We start from the raw sequence: 16,743 nt of genomic DNA, 5'->3' as shown, positions 1-16,743 counted from the left end.
AGAGCTGAGAGCCGGGGGCGGCGTCCGGATCCCCTGTGCTCTGGGACTGCCAGCTGGAAAGTACAGAGAAAAATGAGAGTGAAGCGGCCAGAGCAGCGGCCCGTGGTACCGGCCCTGCCTTTGGGCGCCCCCTCTAAAAGTCTGCACCAGGGACCACCCGGCGCGCGCTGGACTTCCGACCCTCAGTCCGCCGCCCACGCCCTGCAGCTCCTCACCTTCCCACCTCAGCCCCGCCCATGGGCCCTCCCCTGGCCCCTCCCTCCAATCCCCGACCCCTCCCCGCAGACTGCAGACCTTCGCAGGCCAGGTCCCGCCCCGAAGTCCCCACCAGTCCTCTGCCCAGCTCCGCCAGGCAGCCGGGGTCCTCCAGCCCAGCCCCGTCTCTCCGAATAACAGCTGTGCCAAGTCTCTCTCCTTCTCTAACTCGGACTCTGGGGGTTTCTCACCAGCTAGGGACAGGGCGTGGGATCCCCTTCTTAAAGGGACGATGGCGCTGCTTCTCAGGAGGCCTGGAGTTGGAGGTGCCCTGTGGTGGCTCCAGGGCAGACCTGGCACTGCTGCCAACCCACCCCATAGTGTCCAGGATATCCCGCCCCCACCCCACACCTCCTGCACTTGCCCCCAGGCCCTCGCAGGACCCAACCAACCAGCCTCCTTCCTAATGGGGCCCCAGGCGAACTCAATTGCTGAGGCTTCCTGGACCAGGTCAAGTGCTCAGAGATCCCCCTCCTGGGGTTGAGGGCCCAGGAGGGAGGAGCGGGTGGCCAGCCTATCGGAGTTCACCTGCCCAGGCACCGTGGGGGACCTGCAGGCTAGGCCAGGATCAGGCTGGAGGGGGAGGGAGACCCTGGGTTGAAGGCGGGTTCCTGTGCTAACTGGAGGGAGGACTAGACGAGGACCCCCAGGTCACAGGTGTGGAGGTGGGACTGAACAAGAGGGAAGGCAGATGGTGGGAGGGAGGCAGTTAAGGTCGGGGCCAGGGGTGTGGGCACAGCTAGGTTGGGTCTTCTCTCCTGGTCATAGGGAGCCTCTGGGTTCTCTATTAGTGTGGGCCATGCTCAAGTGTGCCTCATGCCGGGAGGGGGCGTGAGGCCCTGGTTAGACCCCAGGGAGGAGCAGGACCCGAATAGAGTGGCCGTATGGGTGGGGGGCAGCTCAGCAGTGCCACTTCAGTCCACCTGAAAACCTTCTTCCCTCCCGCCTTCAGGCTGAGTTCCTGCCTCTCCAGACAGATAAGTTGCCCTTAACCCTACACTGGTTTCCTCCTTCCTTCCAGCAGCAGTTCCCCACCCCCATCCCTCCTACCCCGCCCCAAAGAGAAGAGGAGATGGACAGAGCCCCACCCAGGCATCTCCAGCATTCGTGCCAAGCTAGCTGGGCTCAGGCTGGGCTCCGGGGACACAGAAGGGAGCCACGAAATCCCCACCTCAACTTTGGCCACAGGGAGAGCTCACCTGACCCCCAGGGAACATGATGGGCTGTGAGGCAGGTGTAGACTGCTTGCTCCCCCACCCCTCAGACTTCTGTTGAGCCCTTGCCGTCCTGGGAACCTGCCTCCCTCTGGGGCTTCAGGGCTGAAGCTTGGGTCTTAGATGCCGCCGGTCAGCACATTCCATCCCTTTGGCCTGTTGTTGGTTCAGAAGTGGACATGTGACCCAAGAGACTGAATCTTGGGCTTTTGGCTGGGATGTGAACCACAGAGCTTACAGCATTAGGAGCTACATATTGGGGACCTTCAGATGAAAATGGAACAGCAGAGCAAACATAGAGAGAAACCTAGTTCTTAGTGATGCTGTTGAGCTGCTGGATCAAACCTCATCCAAAAGCCAGATTACCACTGGGCTTTTCACCACATAAGCCAATAGCATCCTTTTGTTGTTTAAGCCATGTGGGGTTGGGTTTTCTGTATCTAACTAGAATTTGGACAGATTCTTGACTAAGATAGGCATGGGAGGGGCTAAGGCAGGGGGTAAGTGGGTCTTCCTGTCATAGCCCTGGGATCTGAGCCCTCAGGTCTTCAATCTGAGAAGCTGGCCCTGTCTCAACACATTCTTGGCTATGACTGCTTAGCCTGAGGAACCAAGTGTCCTCTGGCACAACTGCAAGTTCCTGGGTATTTTAGGATGAAGACAACTCAGGTTCAGAAACAGCTGTGCTCTGTAGTGATGCATGGTCTCGAGAGTCAACAGGGCCACAATCCAACTTCCTTCCACCTCCTTTACCCCAGGGAACAGTTCTTCCCTGTGCATCTTTCAGAGCCAGTGGCAGGGGTCAGATAGGACAGGTCAACCAGGCCTTTCTTCATGTGGAGCCAAGTCCATCCATGCAGCAGGCCGGAGGCCAGGAGCGAGACAGTCCTAGTCTGAGCCAGCTCCATGCCTGTCTCTCAGATGAAGGATGGAGCCACTTCAGGGAGGCACTGGCTGTGGAAGGTAGTCAATGGAGGATAGAAACAGAGAGAGCGCAGAAACCAGGCAGGTGTCCACTGGCCAGTGAGCATGTGTCCAGCTCCACCACCATTATGAAAATGGAAATCAAAGCAGTAGTGACAACACGTATGTTCACAGTGTGGCAAAGATGAGCTGCCGATGACACTCAGCCGGGAGGTATTGTACCTAAGAAACGGGTGCACCGGCATCAGGGCATTTGGTACAACGGCTCTGTGAACAATCTGGTCGAATCCACCAGAGCTGACCCAGCACTCACACAGTGAAAGTCGACACCACGTGGGCATTGCAAAGTACATCCACAGGCCCACACCCAAGGGGGCCAACGGTGAATTTGCAGATGGACTGTGTGGCTTGGGCTGGCCCTTTCCTCATGGAGCCATTTACTCTGAGGCTTTCATTTTGCTGCTCTTGTGTTCCCTTCAATTTATTCACATCGAGAATTTCAGGAGCCCTGGGGAGGAAACCACTAAGATGATCATGTTACTCTGACTGGAAGTTAATCGACTGCTGGTGGTTCCGAGAGAAAAACTAATTACGTATGTGTTTTAGATGGGGCAATAAAACACCTTCAGTTCCATGTTCTGCACCATTCACCATGTCATACCCAGACTTATCCTCTGTCACTTGGTCATTGTGCCAGCCTTGAGACGGCAGAGAGAGGCAGGGGCGCCACAGCTGCTGCAAGGTGGCAGGCTTCCCTGTCCTTGGAGGGCCCTCCCTCTGCTCTTGGCTCTGGGGAAGACCGTGGCCCCAGGCTCTCCAGTGGTGGAGTGGGGATTGACTTTTAGCTTTACAGTCAGAAAACTGAACATCTAGCCTCTGCTCGGTGTTGACTCTTGTTGCTCAGTTGCTCAGTTGTGTCCAGCTCTTGTGACCCCATGGACTGCAGCATGCCAGGCTTCCCTGTCCTTCACTACCTCTTAGAGTGTGCTCAAACTCATGTCCATTGAGTCAGTGATGCCATCCAACCATCTCATCCTTTGTTGCCCGCTTCTCCTCCTGCCCTCAATCTTTCCCAGCATCAGGATCTTTTCCACTCAGTCGGGTCTTCACGTCAGGTGGCCAAAGGATTGGAGCTTCAGCATCAGTCCTTCCAATGAATATTCAGGGCTGATTCCCTTACAATTGACTGGTTTGATCTCCTGGCTGCCCAAGGGACTCTTGAGAGTCTTCTCTAACACCCAATTTGAAAGCATCAATTCTTCAGCTGTGCCCTTTCCAGGACCACTTTCCCTTTTCCTCTCCTACCTTTCAACATCCTTCACACCTCCTCCTCCAGGAAGCTCATGTAAGGAATACAGCACAGGGCTCTTGCTCTCTGAAGCCCGGGGTCTTGTGCTGAAATCTACACTGCCTCACATTGCCCCTATGTAGACTCTATGGGTGCCTTGTCCACATCACCTTGGCCCTCTTGTTTCTGTGCATGCCAGCGGCTTCTCCCTGTGAGACCTGCTGGCTCCTTCCTGAGGGCTTCCCCTGCCTGCAAGATGTGCTCATGCTAAGCTGGGCACAGGGCAGGCTGGACTGGCCAGGAAGCCAAGGTAAACCTCCAGGGCAACTTTCAACCAGCAGTGGAGGGAATTACAAGTGGGATATAATTCAGAGTACCTGCAGACACTGGAGCCCTCACACTACTGCTGGGGCATGAGATGGTGCCCCCATTTTAGAAGACTGATTCACAATTTCTTATGAAATTCAATACACACCTCTCCCATCACCCAACAACTTTATGCTTAGGTAACTGTGCAAACGAAATGTTAAGATACACCCACCAAAAGACTTGTGTGTGAATTTCAGGGCAGCTTTATCCACAATAGTCAAGACTCAGAAATGACTCCATTGTCCAATATGTGAATGGATAAGTGAGATATATTCATTGAATGGAATAGTATTCAGCAATAAAAGGAATGAAAAGCTGAAATATTAAGTGAAAGAAACCATTTGAAAGAGTACTTATTGAATGATTCTGTTTATGTAAAGTCCTAGGACAGGCAAACTAAGAAATGGGGATAAAAATAAGAACAGTAGCTGCCTGTAATGGAAATGTCCTATGGTGTAGGTTACACTGGGGTATGCGTTTCTCAAAACCTATTGAGTGTAAATCACTGAATGTAAATTATACCTCAGTAAAGATGTTCATACTGTGCTTAGTCGCTTGGTCTTATCAGACTCTGCGAGTCTGTAGCCTGGCAGGCTCCTCTGTCTATGGGGATTCTCCAGGCAAGAATACTGGAGTGGGTTGCCATGCCCTATTCCAGGGGATCTTCCCAACCCAGGGATGGAACCCAGGTCTCTTGCATTGCAGGAAGATTCTTTACCATCTGAGCCACCAGGGAAGCTCAAGAATACTGGAGTGGGTAGCCTGTCCCTTCTCCAGGGGATCTTCCTGACCCAGGAATCGAAACGGGATCTCCTGCATTGCAGGCAGATTCTTTACCAGCTGAGCGACCAGGCAACTGGATCACTCCAAAAGTTACACAGATCAATCCAGAGTGTGTGGATATACAGAAAAGCACAAAGTAAAAACAAAACCAAACATCACTTGCAGTTACACTCCCCAGAGAGAGATCACCAGTCTGGACAGTTACTCTTCCTACAGTCATAGTTCCCATACTTGGGACCCTACTATTCACACTGCTTTGCAGCCTGCTTGCAACATCTCTAGCTGCTCTCCACATCCACCCCCATCCTTCTCTACCTCAGATTACACCTGTAGGCTTGGCCAGTGGGAGGCAAAATCGGAAGACCAGAGGGCAAGAGACCAGAGAAGCTGGTATTCACTCCTGTATCTTTTCCTACTGGATCACCTTGGGCTCCCCATGCCCACAACCAGAGATGACAGAGCCTTTGGAGCCGCGGCGCCGAGGACACTGTCCTTCCAGAATCGGAACCTCTCCCATCCCCTTGGAACCTGTTGACGTCACAGCTCTGCCGGTCCAGCACTGGCTTCCCGCAGAATTCCTGCGGTGCCCTAAACCTGCTCACACCCTCCTAATCAGCCCCCTTGTAAGTAAACCCCCGTGAATCATCCTAATTTGAGCAGGCCATCTTTATCCCGTCCGAATCCTGACGGGGCAGCGCCGGTGAGCGTGACTGTCGGTCTCCAGGACACCGCGGTCCCCGCTGGACTAACAGCTCTGGCACAGCAGGAGGAGGACGCGTCCCTATAGCGACGGAGCAGGGTCGCGCTTCCGGCCCAGCTGGCAGGGCGGAAGTCCCGCCTCGCCGGCCCGCCCCCGGCTTCCCGTGAGACCCTGCGAAGCGCGACGTAGCCGGAAGCGGGTGGCGACCGGGTGGGCGGCCGGCGCGTGTCCTCTGTGCAGTTCGCGGCACGGCAGACCCTGGCCCGACCGCCGCCGAGACCCTGCCCTGACCCCAGTCCGACCCGGCGCAAAGGATCTAGCGCCCTGCCCGGTAAGCGCGCTACCGAGACCTAGAGGTCCTGGTTCCCTCTGGGGCTGATCCACGGCCCCTCCCGGTGGCCGCCCCCGCCAGACCCCCAGCCACCTCGAGGCAGCCATCCACAGGATTTGGAAGCGCCCACCTCGCCCTCCCCAAGTCTTTCCGGGGCTGGTCCACGGTCCCCCTTCAAGCCCCCCACCCACCCACGTAGCACCCCTCCTCCGGCCGTCCCTGCCCAGACCCCCACCCACCCTGCAGGGCGCCCCAGATCCCCAGCCTTCTTTCCGCTGAGACTGTCACAGGCCCTTGTTCACTTGCACCCCTTCCGTAGGGCTAGCCGGCCCTGCCCCGTCCCCTCCTTCGGATCCAAGACGTGGTCCAGACTCAGGGTCCGGTCAGGCCTCTTTCTGAGTTCTGAAAGGTCTTCCACTTTTCAGAGGGAAGAATCCTCCTCTCGGTGTTGAAGAGGTGGGTCTCATCGGGAGTGGCAGCCACCCCTTGGCCTTGGGTGACCGTGTTGCGGGAGGGAGAGGAAACCGAGAGAGGACTTTGGAATCCTCCCTCAGTTTATGTACTTCTAGTAGAAGGGCTGTGTTTCTCATCTGCCCTGTTAAACAGCTTCTCGCCCGCCACAGATGTGAGAGATAATTGTGCTCATTTGGTGCAGGCTTAAGGGTCCAGTCCCCATGGGTTTCTGTGCCAAATGGGGCTGTCATGACGGCCCAGGGGATAACTAGTGTTGAAGTTGGCCTTGGCATCCCTTCCTCACTCTGCAGAAGTGCACAAGTAACAGAGCTTTAGGATGAGAAACAGTTGTCCTTCCACACAGGTGCTTTGAGTGCTCAGGTGGTTTCAGAGAAAGATCAGCATGATTTGTCCCTGTCGCTGGTAACAGCCCCAACGGTGGGCTTAAGTCATCCCTTTTAATCTCAGGTGTTGATGAAGTTCCCACTCAGGGAACAGTGTTCTAGAGTCTGACAAGTGACTTCTCTCATGAGCTGAGAAAAAGTGTCTTGGTTCACAGTTTACTGAAGCCTCGTCCTCTTGCAGAGAGCTGTGTGTTACCATCTTGATTTCAAGTATTAAAGCAGGAGTTCTTGGATTCTTTTTCAAGATAAACTATGGTTTTGAAAGAAGGTATTTGTTTCTCATGTATTGAAGTTAGTATTTCACAGAATTAAAGGGTCTTCTTATGCGAAGAAAAAGTTGCTCTTAAATCCAGCCCACATCATTCACTTTCATGTGAGTTCACTTTTACATGTTTTCCCCGCTGTCATTCTGCCAGTCCTCACTCTGCCTTCTTTTACACAATTACAAATTCAGGGCAGGCTCATCCTAGTTCTGACTGCTGTTCGCCTGTATCCTGTGAGTGTTTGGCATTCTAGATTCAGAAAGCATGGTTGTGGGGACAAGCCGGGTCCCCTTGAGAAGTAACTGAAGGTAACAGGCAGATGCAGACCAAGATGCTCCTGGGTTTTCATGCTGTTGCATTGGCAGGGAAGCTGGCGGGAACAGGTCCCTCTCAGACAGTGGGCGCAAGGTCGGAGGTTACAAACACTGCTGGCAACCCAGGCGTGTGGCTCTGTCTCTTGACAATGGCCTGTGTCCGCAACAAGACACGTCCTGCCAGGGAAGCTGGAGGGACAGTGTGCACACTCTGGTCCCAGGACCCCGGCCAGGTTAGGGTTAGTTTACATCCAGCACTGTGCTGGGCACCCTTTCCCTCCCTGGCTTGATTCTTACTGTATCAACTTTCCTGGTCATGAATTAAACAGGCCACCATTGAACGTGAACTTGGCCGAGGCTAGGAGATCTGTGAAGAGATGGCTTTTCTCTTCAGCCCAGGCTATGTGGCTGCTATTTGCCACAGCGTCCCCATGAGGCACTGTGACAGATCTGCAGGTCCATAGGCCCTGCCCATGCCCTGCTGTGGCCATGCACTCTGTCACCTCCGTCCTTCAGATGGCCCCTGGGAGGCCAGCCTTGTCCCATGTCAGTCAGGACCACCGCTTCTGCCCCAGGCCTGGAGCCTCCCTGCGTTGGCTTGAGGCAGGTGGGGCGTTGCCGGGACCAAAAATGTGGGGCTCCCTGACTTCAGGTACCATCAGCCTGAGTTCAGTATGTTGCCCTGAAGGCAGGAAAAGAGATTTAGCAGCCAGTTCTGAGCACATTTTATAAAGCCCAGCCCTTTGCTAGGAGCTTCACCAGAAACTGACATTCCATAAATTACAGTCTTGATGCAACGTGGTAAGGGCCCTCTAGTAACTGCATGTTGCTCCTCATGATCACTTTATTGGCCTGGCAGCATCCACACTGCTTTGGGCTTTTCCTTGCACTTGGAGAGCAAGTTCCCGCGGTGAAGGGCCCCCGCGCTGCCTGCAGTGAGCTGTCCTGTTCCCTAACAGCTTCTGAGCAGCTTCTTGGGGTTCCTTGAGGTTATATCGTGTAGTGTGTTTGCACTGGCGGTTGATTTTCTTGTGAAAATCTTGTTTTTCTCAGCACCATGGCCAGCCCAAGAACCAGGAAAGTTCTTAAGGAAGTTCGGGCGCAAGATGAAAACAATGTAAGCATCCGCTTTTCCTCGACACCCAGTTCAGGTTTCAGGAACCTCTCGGGGTAGTGTGTGGTCTCCCTGTCACCATTGGCCTCATAACCAGCCTCCCTGTTCTTGCTGTTGGGGCCACCATTGGGTCTTGGGGGTCCCTGGGTCCTGCCTCAGCCTCTGGACAAGCCCCTGGACACCCTTCGCAGGTGTGTTTCGAGTGCGGCGCCTTCAACCCACAGTGGGTGAGCGTGACCTATGGCATCTGGATCTGCCTGGAGTGCTCGGGGAAGCACCGTGGGCTTGGGGTTCACCTCAGGTCAGTGCCCAGGGGTGGGGAGGAGTGGGCCCCATGTAGGTCGGCCCCTTTCACCCCCGGGCTCTGAATCAGGGGGCGATATCGGTGACGAGGCCAGCCCTCTGCTGTGCAGCTTCGTCCGCTCCGTCACGATGGACAAGTGGAAGGACATGGAGCTGGAGAAGATGAAGGCGGGCGGGAACGCTCGGTTCCGAGAGTTCCTGGAGTCTCAGGAGGACTACGACCCCTGCTGGTCGCTGCAGGAGAAGTACAACAGCAGGGCTGCTGCCCTCTTCAGGGACCGGGTGAGGCAGGCTGCCCGCCACGTGGAGGCTGCTCCGGCCGCGGGCACTGAGCTCCTCTGCGGTTCTGACCACAGCATGGAGGCCGCGTGCCATCCACATGGAGACAGCATGCTTGGCCTTGGCTCTTCCCTCCTGGAGGACTTGGGGGCCCTGTGGTTTACTGGGCTGAGGATGGGCTTTCCTCCCACCCTCCAGGAAGCGCTGTGTCCAGACACCTCCGTGCATACAGCTAAAGCTTCCCTGAGAACTTCAGTGCCTGCTGGGGGAGGCCCATCATTTGGGTTGTAGAAAGGGGACCTCAGAGACCAACAGCTTGCCCGTTTGGCGTCCACACCCAGCAGAGCCCCCAGCCCGTGGTGTTAAGCTGGAGGGGCTGTGTGGGGGCCAGGGAGTGCACTGCGGTCAGGGGCATTTAGGCCGCCTTGATGGGCCCCTGCTCTCTGACCCAGGTTCCCTTGGCAGGTGGCCGCTCTGGCTGAAGGCAAAGAATGGTCTCTGGAGTCATCACCCGCCCAGAGCTGGACTCCACCTCAGCCCAGGACACTGCTGTCCTCTGCCCACCGGTAGCTATTCATCCAGCCTTCTGGCCAGCTCCGTGCTGGGTTCAGCCCAGCCCCTTCCTCCTCCCTCTTCAGTAGTGAGATTCTGGTCAGAAGGGCTCCAGACCGTGGGCCAGTGCTTGCTGTGGCCTTGGTTCCCCTGGTTTCCCTGTGCCCCGCCCCACCCCACAGGCTCAGGCCGGCATGAAGCCACTGTGGCTCCCGTCCCCCCCAGAGCCGCGCCTCCCCTGCTTCTCACCAGTTTCAGCCACTGAGCCTAAGCTTGAGCTGCCTTCTGCTCAGAGCTTAGTTTTCAGAAGAGCCAGGCGTGAGCAGGTGGGCGTGACTGCACCTCCCAGAGACCCTTGCGGGCATGTACCCCCCCTCTGTTGGCCTCTAACTTTTGACCCACCATTGCAGAGCCTCCGGCCAGGTGCAGAACTCCACCGCCTCTGGGGACAAGGCTTTCGAAGACTGGTTGAATGATGACCTTGGCTCCTATCAAGGGTAGGGTTTCAGGCGGGCTCAGGGGAGGCTGAGAGTAGGGGCCACTGTGAGAGTGGCTGGGGCTGCTGCCCACGTGTGCAGTGGGTGCAAGATTGGCAGGCCCTGTGGAGTCCTGAGTGGCAGCTTCAGGAGGGTGCTTGAGTGAGAGAAAACCACTGAGAGAAAGGATGTGATTCCTTCCTGGAGCCTGCCTGACCTGTGGACAGGTGTGTCCGGCAGTGACTCGGTGTCTGGGTCTGGGTGCCTCTGCCCCCTGTGGCTGTCAGGAGCAGCAGCCCTGTTGCCTGTGTCCCCCAGGGCCCAGGAGAACCGTTATGTGGGGTTTGGGAACACGGTGCCGCCTCCAAAGAGGGAAGACGATTTCCTCAACAGCGCCATGTCGTCCCTCTACTCGGTGAGGATGCCGTCCCAGTCCCCCCAACCCCGATGCCCCAGGGCCTCCTGAAGACCAGCCATCCTAGGATTGCAGTGGCCCATTCCCCTTTCCTTCACTGACTTCACACCTTAAAGCTGGGCTTACAGGGTTTAATCCCTCTTGTGTTTTGTCTTTCATTTACTTTGGCTACAACGTATAACACACATGCCCCAGGTTTACAAGGCGCGTTTTCCCCGGAGACCTCGGGCTCTGAGTGGAGCCTACCTGGCTGCCCCTCCTGGCAGGGCTGCCCTGTTGCATGGGTTCTGGGCTGAGTCTGCTCCAGGGGAGAAGGGGCCGTCAGCCTGGCCTGTTTTTCAGAAGCACCTCCCAGGGTATGAAGTTTGTGTCCCCTTGTCCCTTCCATCCTACCCCCCTGAAGCTGAGCGTCTTTTGTCAGCTCCTCATGAGGGTCCCTCCACATCTCCCCAGGAGGCACAGGCTCAGTGGGAATTTAATCCAAATGACTGGCTTCTGTTGTGGAGGCTCAGGGGAAATGACCTTGGACTCAGAAAGCAGAACAGGTTTCATGACCCCTGCAGCCTGGTGGGAAGGCCTGTCTCCAGGGACTGGACCTGAGCTGCTTTTGGGGCCCCTGGCTGTGTCTTTTCCCACGGAGCATGGGTGCGAAGGATGCCCTTCGCATGTGTCTGCGCGTGGAGCTGCCACATGGCTCGTGTGTGGCTTCCTTGCAGGGCTGGAGCAGCTTTGCTACCGGAGCCAGCAGGTTCGCCTCAGCGGCCAAGGAGGGCGTAAGTACCAGGCCGTCCTGCGACATCACAGGCCAGGCAACCAGGGGTCCTGACGGGGCTCCAGCCACAAGTTCGTCTGCTCTATGGGGGTTTTTGTGAGTGGCCCCTCTGCCAGAGACTCTGAGAGCACCCAGGGTGCTGGGGAGAGGTGAGAAGTCTGACTAGCTGTGCTCAGCAGTGAACAGCAGAGCCCACTGGACAAGGCCCCACCCTGCCTGGGGGCCCCATGTCCAGAGCTTAAAGGTCGGCGTCGGGCCTGCTTCCTTGCCCTGGGTGCCCTTACCCGACCCTGATGGTCTAGCTCCTGGGGGAGCAGGTGTGGAGGGCAGCTTTGCAGGGCCTGAGAGCCACTGTGGGGTAAGTGCCAGTCCTCGTGGCCATCAGGAAACGGGCCTGGGTACTCAGGTCCTGCAGATGCGCAGCTCCGGCAGCCAGTGTCGGGCAGCTGACCAGAAGACCTTCTTTGTGCTTCCTTCCAGGCGACAAAGTTCGGGTCCCAAGCAAGTCAGAAGGTACCAGAGGAAGCCTTTGCGTTGGCACTGTGGGGACTTCTAGGCTGGGTGGCCTCCGCGTGCCTTGTGTCAGGGGAGGAGTTTTTTACACCAGCAGTCAGGCGCCTGCAGGCCCGCACGGGATTGTCTCTCAGGCTCCCACGTCTCCATGTCACTTTAGGCGCCTGTGGGTTTGGGAGGTGGAGGCCACTGTGCCTTTGGCCTTGTGGGGAAGGAGGCCCTGTGCCGGGTCTGGGCAGCCGCGGGTGGGAGACCCAGCACCCCCTGGGGATGGGAGTTTTGTCCCAGTGATACAGCGTTCCTTGTCTCTGTTAGTGCCCTCCCTTCCTGTGGTTGCGTCGGGGCCCGGTGTTTATCTTGTTTTCAAACCTTGGCTCGCAGTCCTGGTGGTCTCCTGCGTGGTGTCTGGCCCTGGGCTGGGTTCCGGACTTGGGATAATGGCTTTGGGGGCCGGCAGAGGAGCCTCGGAGCCATGCGGGCCCCTCCCACCCTGAGGGCTGAGCTCCTCCAGCCCCACTCAGGGACATCTCTAAGCCCCCATTTCACTTGACTTCCACCCCGCCTGCTCCTGTCATCCTGGGAGGGTCAGGTGGGAGGGGCTGGGTCTAGAGATGGTGCGGTGCCTGTGGAACCCCATCCTGGTTGTCACAACCATGGCGCCTGCCGCCTTGCTCTCTCTCTTCCCCCACCCCTGTCTCCCCACGCTGTCTGGGTAAAGTTCTGGGGTCCCAAGCAGCAGCCAGAGCTGGTAAGGCCCCGTCTGTGCTTGTGCATGCCCCCTGACCCCCACTCCCCATGTATCCGGCACACGCCTGGACTGCAGCCTGCATGTTGGTGCTTCTATGTGCTCACACTCAGAGCTGCTCCCCAACTTGATGGGCTCCCATTTGAGTATCTGTCACAGGCAGGAGGCATGGGATCCAGAGCTCAGGGCTGCCATAAGGTACCAGTGGGCCGGGGTACCCTGAGGTCTGCAGGGAATTTTTCGTGGTGTGGTTTAATTATCTTCAGCTGAATAACCTGAAAGAGTCCGGTCCCACAATGCCCCGCACTGTGGTCGTCTCCCCATTGTCCTGCCTGCCCCCAACCTGAGCCGCTGGCCTGGCCTGGCCTCCCCCAACCCCCAGCTCCATCCCTTCTGTCTGAGCTCCCTTGGGGCCCCCTGGAGGGCAGATGGGACTGGGGGTACACCTGTCTGTCTGAGGGACAACAGGGGCTCTTCAGGAGCCCAAAGGCCAAGGACGCCAGTGCCTAGCCTCCACGACAGCCAGGAGCATTGTGTGCTAGCAGCTAGGCATTGTCAGCTACCTTCCCTCCACAGGCAGAGTTCGCCATCCTGAAGTGAACATGCCACAACAAGCACACAACTTTCCTTCATTGTGTCTTTCCTTATAACAGGCATCGGAGTTGGGCCACAGTCTGAATGAGAGCGTTCTTAAACCCGCCCAGGAGAAGGTAACATGGAGAGAACTCCTGGTGTTCAGCTGCGTTCAGTTCCCCGGGCCCTCGTTCGAGGGGCAGTTGCTCCTGGGGGCTCTGTTTGGGTCCTCAGACTCCCTGGTGTCCCTGGGGGCCTGTTGCCTGTGGGCCCTTCTCCTGGGCTCAGTGAGGCCTGGCCTTGCACCTGCTCCTGCTTGGCTGGGCGTGCGTCCTGCTGCTTGCCCTGGAGGCCCAGACAGGCAAGAGGAACATGGGGTGGGCAGGGCAGGGCAGTGCCAGCCTGTGTGGGAGGTAGAGGGCGACCCAGAGAATACCAGGGGTGGGGGTCCAGTGAGACACCTGGGCTGCAGAGTGGTCGGCTGGCCCTCCCTTTTGCTTCTGGGGAGGGGACAGCGCAGAGACAGAGCCCCTGGAGCCGGTGCTGGTGGGCGGCAGCCTTCAGTGCAGGCAGTGGGCGTCTGCTGGGCTGTGACGACGCTGTTCCCATCTGCCAGGTGAAGGAGGGGAAGATTTTTGATGATGTGTCCAGTGGGTTCTCTGAGCTGGCGTCCAAGGTAGGGCAGCCCCGTCTGACATGCGGGCTCGGCTGGACACGTCTCCATGTTCCAAGGCACCTGGAACCGTGAGCGGGGAGGGCCAGCGCTTCATGCGCATCTCTTCATGGCCCAAAGGGCCTGTAGGACCAAGGAGGGTCAGGCAGACGCTCCGGTGCCGACAGCCTGAGGAACATGGAAACTCCTGGACGAGCGCTGGTCCCAGCCACTAACCTGTTGCTATTTTCTTTCATTCTTTTCTTGCTGCGGCCAACCTTCCTGGTGAGTGTGCTGTGGGTGGCCTGCCTCTCTGCCTAGTGCTATGGGTGGGGGCGCATTCATCCTGCTTCCCGGCCCAGAGCCTCTCTGCAGGCTCTCCCGGCCGTAGCCTCTTGTGCCCACACCGCAGGCATCCCGCCGTCCCCGTCCGATCCTGTCCAGTAAACTGGCCTGAGTTTTGTGGTGTCACGGCATTTCTAATCTTCACCCTGGCCTTTGGACACTGTGCGCTCCCAGCAGAGCCCAGCTGAACTGTCTTCTGCTCACTTCCAGGTCCAGGGAGTTGGCAGCCGGGGCTGGAGGGACGTCACTACGTTTTTTTCTGGGAGAGCAGAGGATTCATCAGACAGGTATACTGTGTCCATTCCTGAAGTGGGCTTCCTTCTGAGATCTCCCCCAGATCTCAGAGGCAGGGCGTCTCCCCCAGGGCCTTGGGTGACAGTCAAAAGCCCCTGGAGCCCTGGAGGTGCAGGGAGGCATGTCGGTCCCTCAGCCTCTTACTCTGAAGCCCTGCCTTCTGCCTCGGGAGCTACTGCTGCCCAGGTGGTGGGGGTGGTCTCAGCGTTGCCCTTGTGGGACAGGCTGAGGGACAGGAAGGACCGCTGGGCTTTGACCCACCTCCTCAGGGTCTCCAGCGCTCAGGGCTCTGCCCAGGCCTTCCTGCTGGGAGCCAGGTGGGCCAGCTTTCTCCTCCTCTGACTCGGATGGGACCCTGGGGCTCTGATGGATGAGCTTATGCCCGGCCCAGAGTGGCAGCCACTCTGCCAAGGTGGGTGCTGTCGGTCTGCCTCCTCGTGGACCAGCTGCTTCCTCCCGGCGCTGTTGGACGTGTTCAGTGGTGAGGTTGCGGTTGGGTGAGGAAGCCTCGTCCTGAGCTGGTTCCACAGTGCAGAGAAGGGTCAAGTCTCTTGAGTTTTCTTCCCCTTATTTGTTGCAGGAAAGTAGTATTTTACATTTTCCTCTGAAACATCCTCCATGTGGGTGGGACTGATGGAGGGTGGGCTCTGATGGCGAGTGGCCTGAGTCCTTGCATCAGGTTCCACGGCCTCAACTCCGTGGTGGAGTCACCCCGAGGCTGGGTGTCCTCTGCCCTTGAGAACAACGGCTCTAGGACTCTGAGAGGTGTGGGCCGGGACTCTGGGTTGGAGCTCAGACTTAGCTAGGGAGAGGCTGAGGGGAGGCCAGGTGGCTTGGGGCCCCCGTGGTGACCTGGTTCTGGAAGCTCAGAGAGCCCTGTCTGTCCCAGACCCCCGGAGGGCCCGAGCTACCAGAACAGTGGTGGGGACAACTCCCAGAATACCCTCGACCAGAGCTTCTGGGAGGCCTTCGGGAGCGCCGACCCTGCCAGGGCCCACCGGTCCCCAAGTAGTGACAGCTGGACATGCGCGGACGCCTCGGCCGACAAGAGGAGCTCGGACAGCTGGGATGTGTGGGGCTCGGGCTCTGCGTCCGCGTCCAACAATAGGATCAGCGACAACAGCGACGGTGGGGAGGCCTGGGGTGGTGGTGGGGAGGGCCGGGCCAAGGTCGCCAAGAAGGCCACGCCGCCACCCACGGTGGACGATGGCTGGGACAACCAGGACTGGTAGGGCCCCAAGGCCGGTGCAGCGGCCGCTCCGCCTGCTCCCTCTTACCATTCCACCCGAGAATCGCCAGACGTGCAAGAAGACAGCCTCAGCCGAGACCCAAGAGCCACGTGCCTGTGGGAGTAGGGGCACTTCTGTGCCCCTGTGCTCGCTTTTCAGGGGACCCAAGCCAGGTGCTGTCGCAGGCAGGGCTCCCTGCTGCTGCAGGGCCAGCACACCCAGCCCCTCCCCAGAGAGCTCGGTAATAAACGCTCTCGGTGTTGCACGCGGCCACACGTGCTCGAGGCCTGATTTTCCTTGAAGCGACTTTAACTTTGCTCTCTTTTTTCTTTGCAAGAAATTGCCTGAGGTTTGGGCACTGCCTCCACCTCCTCTTCCCATTCCTGTCTACACTAATGCTCACCTGTGGCAGCTTGCCTGGCCCCAGTCCAAACCACTGGGCTCCCATGGGAGCGCTGGGCCCAGGTGGTTGCCAGCCCTATCCTCCTGGCTGGCTTGGCAGCAAGGGCCTGAGCATCCAGCTCCCCTGCCCCCTTGGGGCTTTGATGTCACAGCAAAGCACCTGGACACACAGGGTGGTCTGGGCAATCACCCTCACCAGCGAAGGGGAAAAAGGTCCCCAGTGGGTGTCTGTCTGGGAGAGCAGCTTTGTAAGGACAGACTGGCACTGCTCCCTCCTGTCCTGGTTAGACATGGGGCAGCCAGCAGGTGGCCAGCTGGACCTTCGTTTTCCTGACACCTCCTGACCCTGGGCACCTGGGGCCACTGGAGGTTCTGGACCAGAGCTGTGCCTTCTGGGTGGTTCCATGTCCTCCTGTCCTGGGGCAGCACTTTGGGGCAGGTGTGGTCCCTGGTGGGATTGTCTTAGAGCCTGTTCTCAGTTGAGTCCAGTTGTGATGACCAGGTGGGCCTCTGCCTCTCTGGAGAGTACACCTGTCGGCCGTGCAGCTGCCCTCAGCTCCCTGCCTGCTGTCCCACCCAGGCTCAGGCTCCAGGAGGCCAGGCCAACCACCAGCTGGAGCCTGGCCAGCCCCACCACCTGTCTGCCCCAGGCTTCCTGGCCAAGGCTCCAGAGTTGACCAGGAGACACCTCAAGCCTAGTCTGCCCAGCTTAGCTTCCTTTTTGGGAACTTTCCCCAATGACCCGTTCATCTTTCTGGCCCCTGCTTTATACACAAACCCT

At 58.0% G+C, this 16,743-nt stretch overlaps 1 protein-coding gene across 5 annotated transcripts; it reads left to right on the top strand.

The window, feature by feature from the left end:
- Nucleotides 1-5,719: 5,719 nt before the first annotated feature.
- ARFGAP1 (ADP ribosylation factor GTPase activating protein 1) lies at nt 5,720-15,866 on the top strand. 5 transcript variants are annotated; one of them, XM_052650902.1, is made up of 15 exons: nt 5,721-5,864; nt 6,184-6,320; nt 8,352-8,415; nt 8,604-8,713; nt 8,826-8,997; nt 9,460-9,560; nt 9,957-10,043; nt 10,341-10,437; nt 11,154-11,210; nt 11,690-11,722; nt 12,441-12,470; nt 13,121-13,177; nt 13,657-13,716; nt 14,248-14,324; nt 15,221-15,866. In XM_052650902.1, exons 3-15 carry the CDS (start codon nt 8,356-8,358, stop codon nt 15,561-15,563), a joined length of 1,284 nt encoding a protein of 427 aa, XP_052506862.1. In that variant the 5' UTR covers nt 5,721-5,864; nt 6,184-6,320; nt 8,352-8,355; the 3' UTR covers nt 15,564-15,866. The 5 variants fall into 5 exon arrangements, with proteins under 5 accessions (XP_052506861.1, XP_052506863.1, XP_052506864.1 ...); XM_052650901.1 differs by lacking the exon at nt 6,184-6,320 and having other exon boundaries at nt 5,720-5,864; XM_052650903.1 differs by lacking the exons at nt 6,184-6,320; nt 12,441-12,470 and having other exon boundaries at nt 5,720-5,864.
- The last annotated feature ends 877 nt before the right edge of the window (nt 15,867-16,743 follow it).

Source organism: Budorcas taxicolor, chromosome 13 (assembly GCF_023091745.1).
Source record: "Budorcas taxicolor isolate Tak-1 chromosome 13, Takin1.1, whole genome shotgun sequence".
NCBI lineage: Eukaryota > Metazoa > Chordata > Mammalia > Artiodactyla > Bovidae > Budorcas > Budorcas taxicolor.
This window is presented reverse-complemented; position numbering and strand designations above follow the sequence as displayed.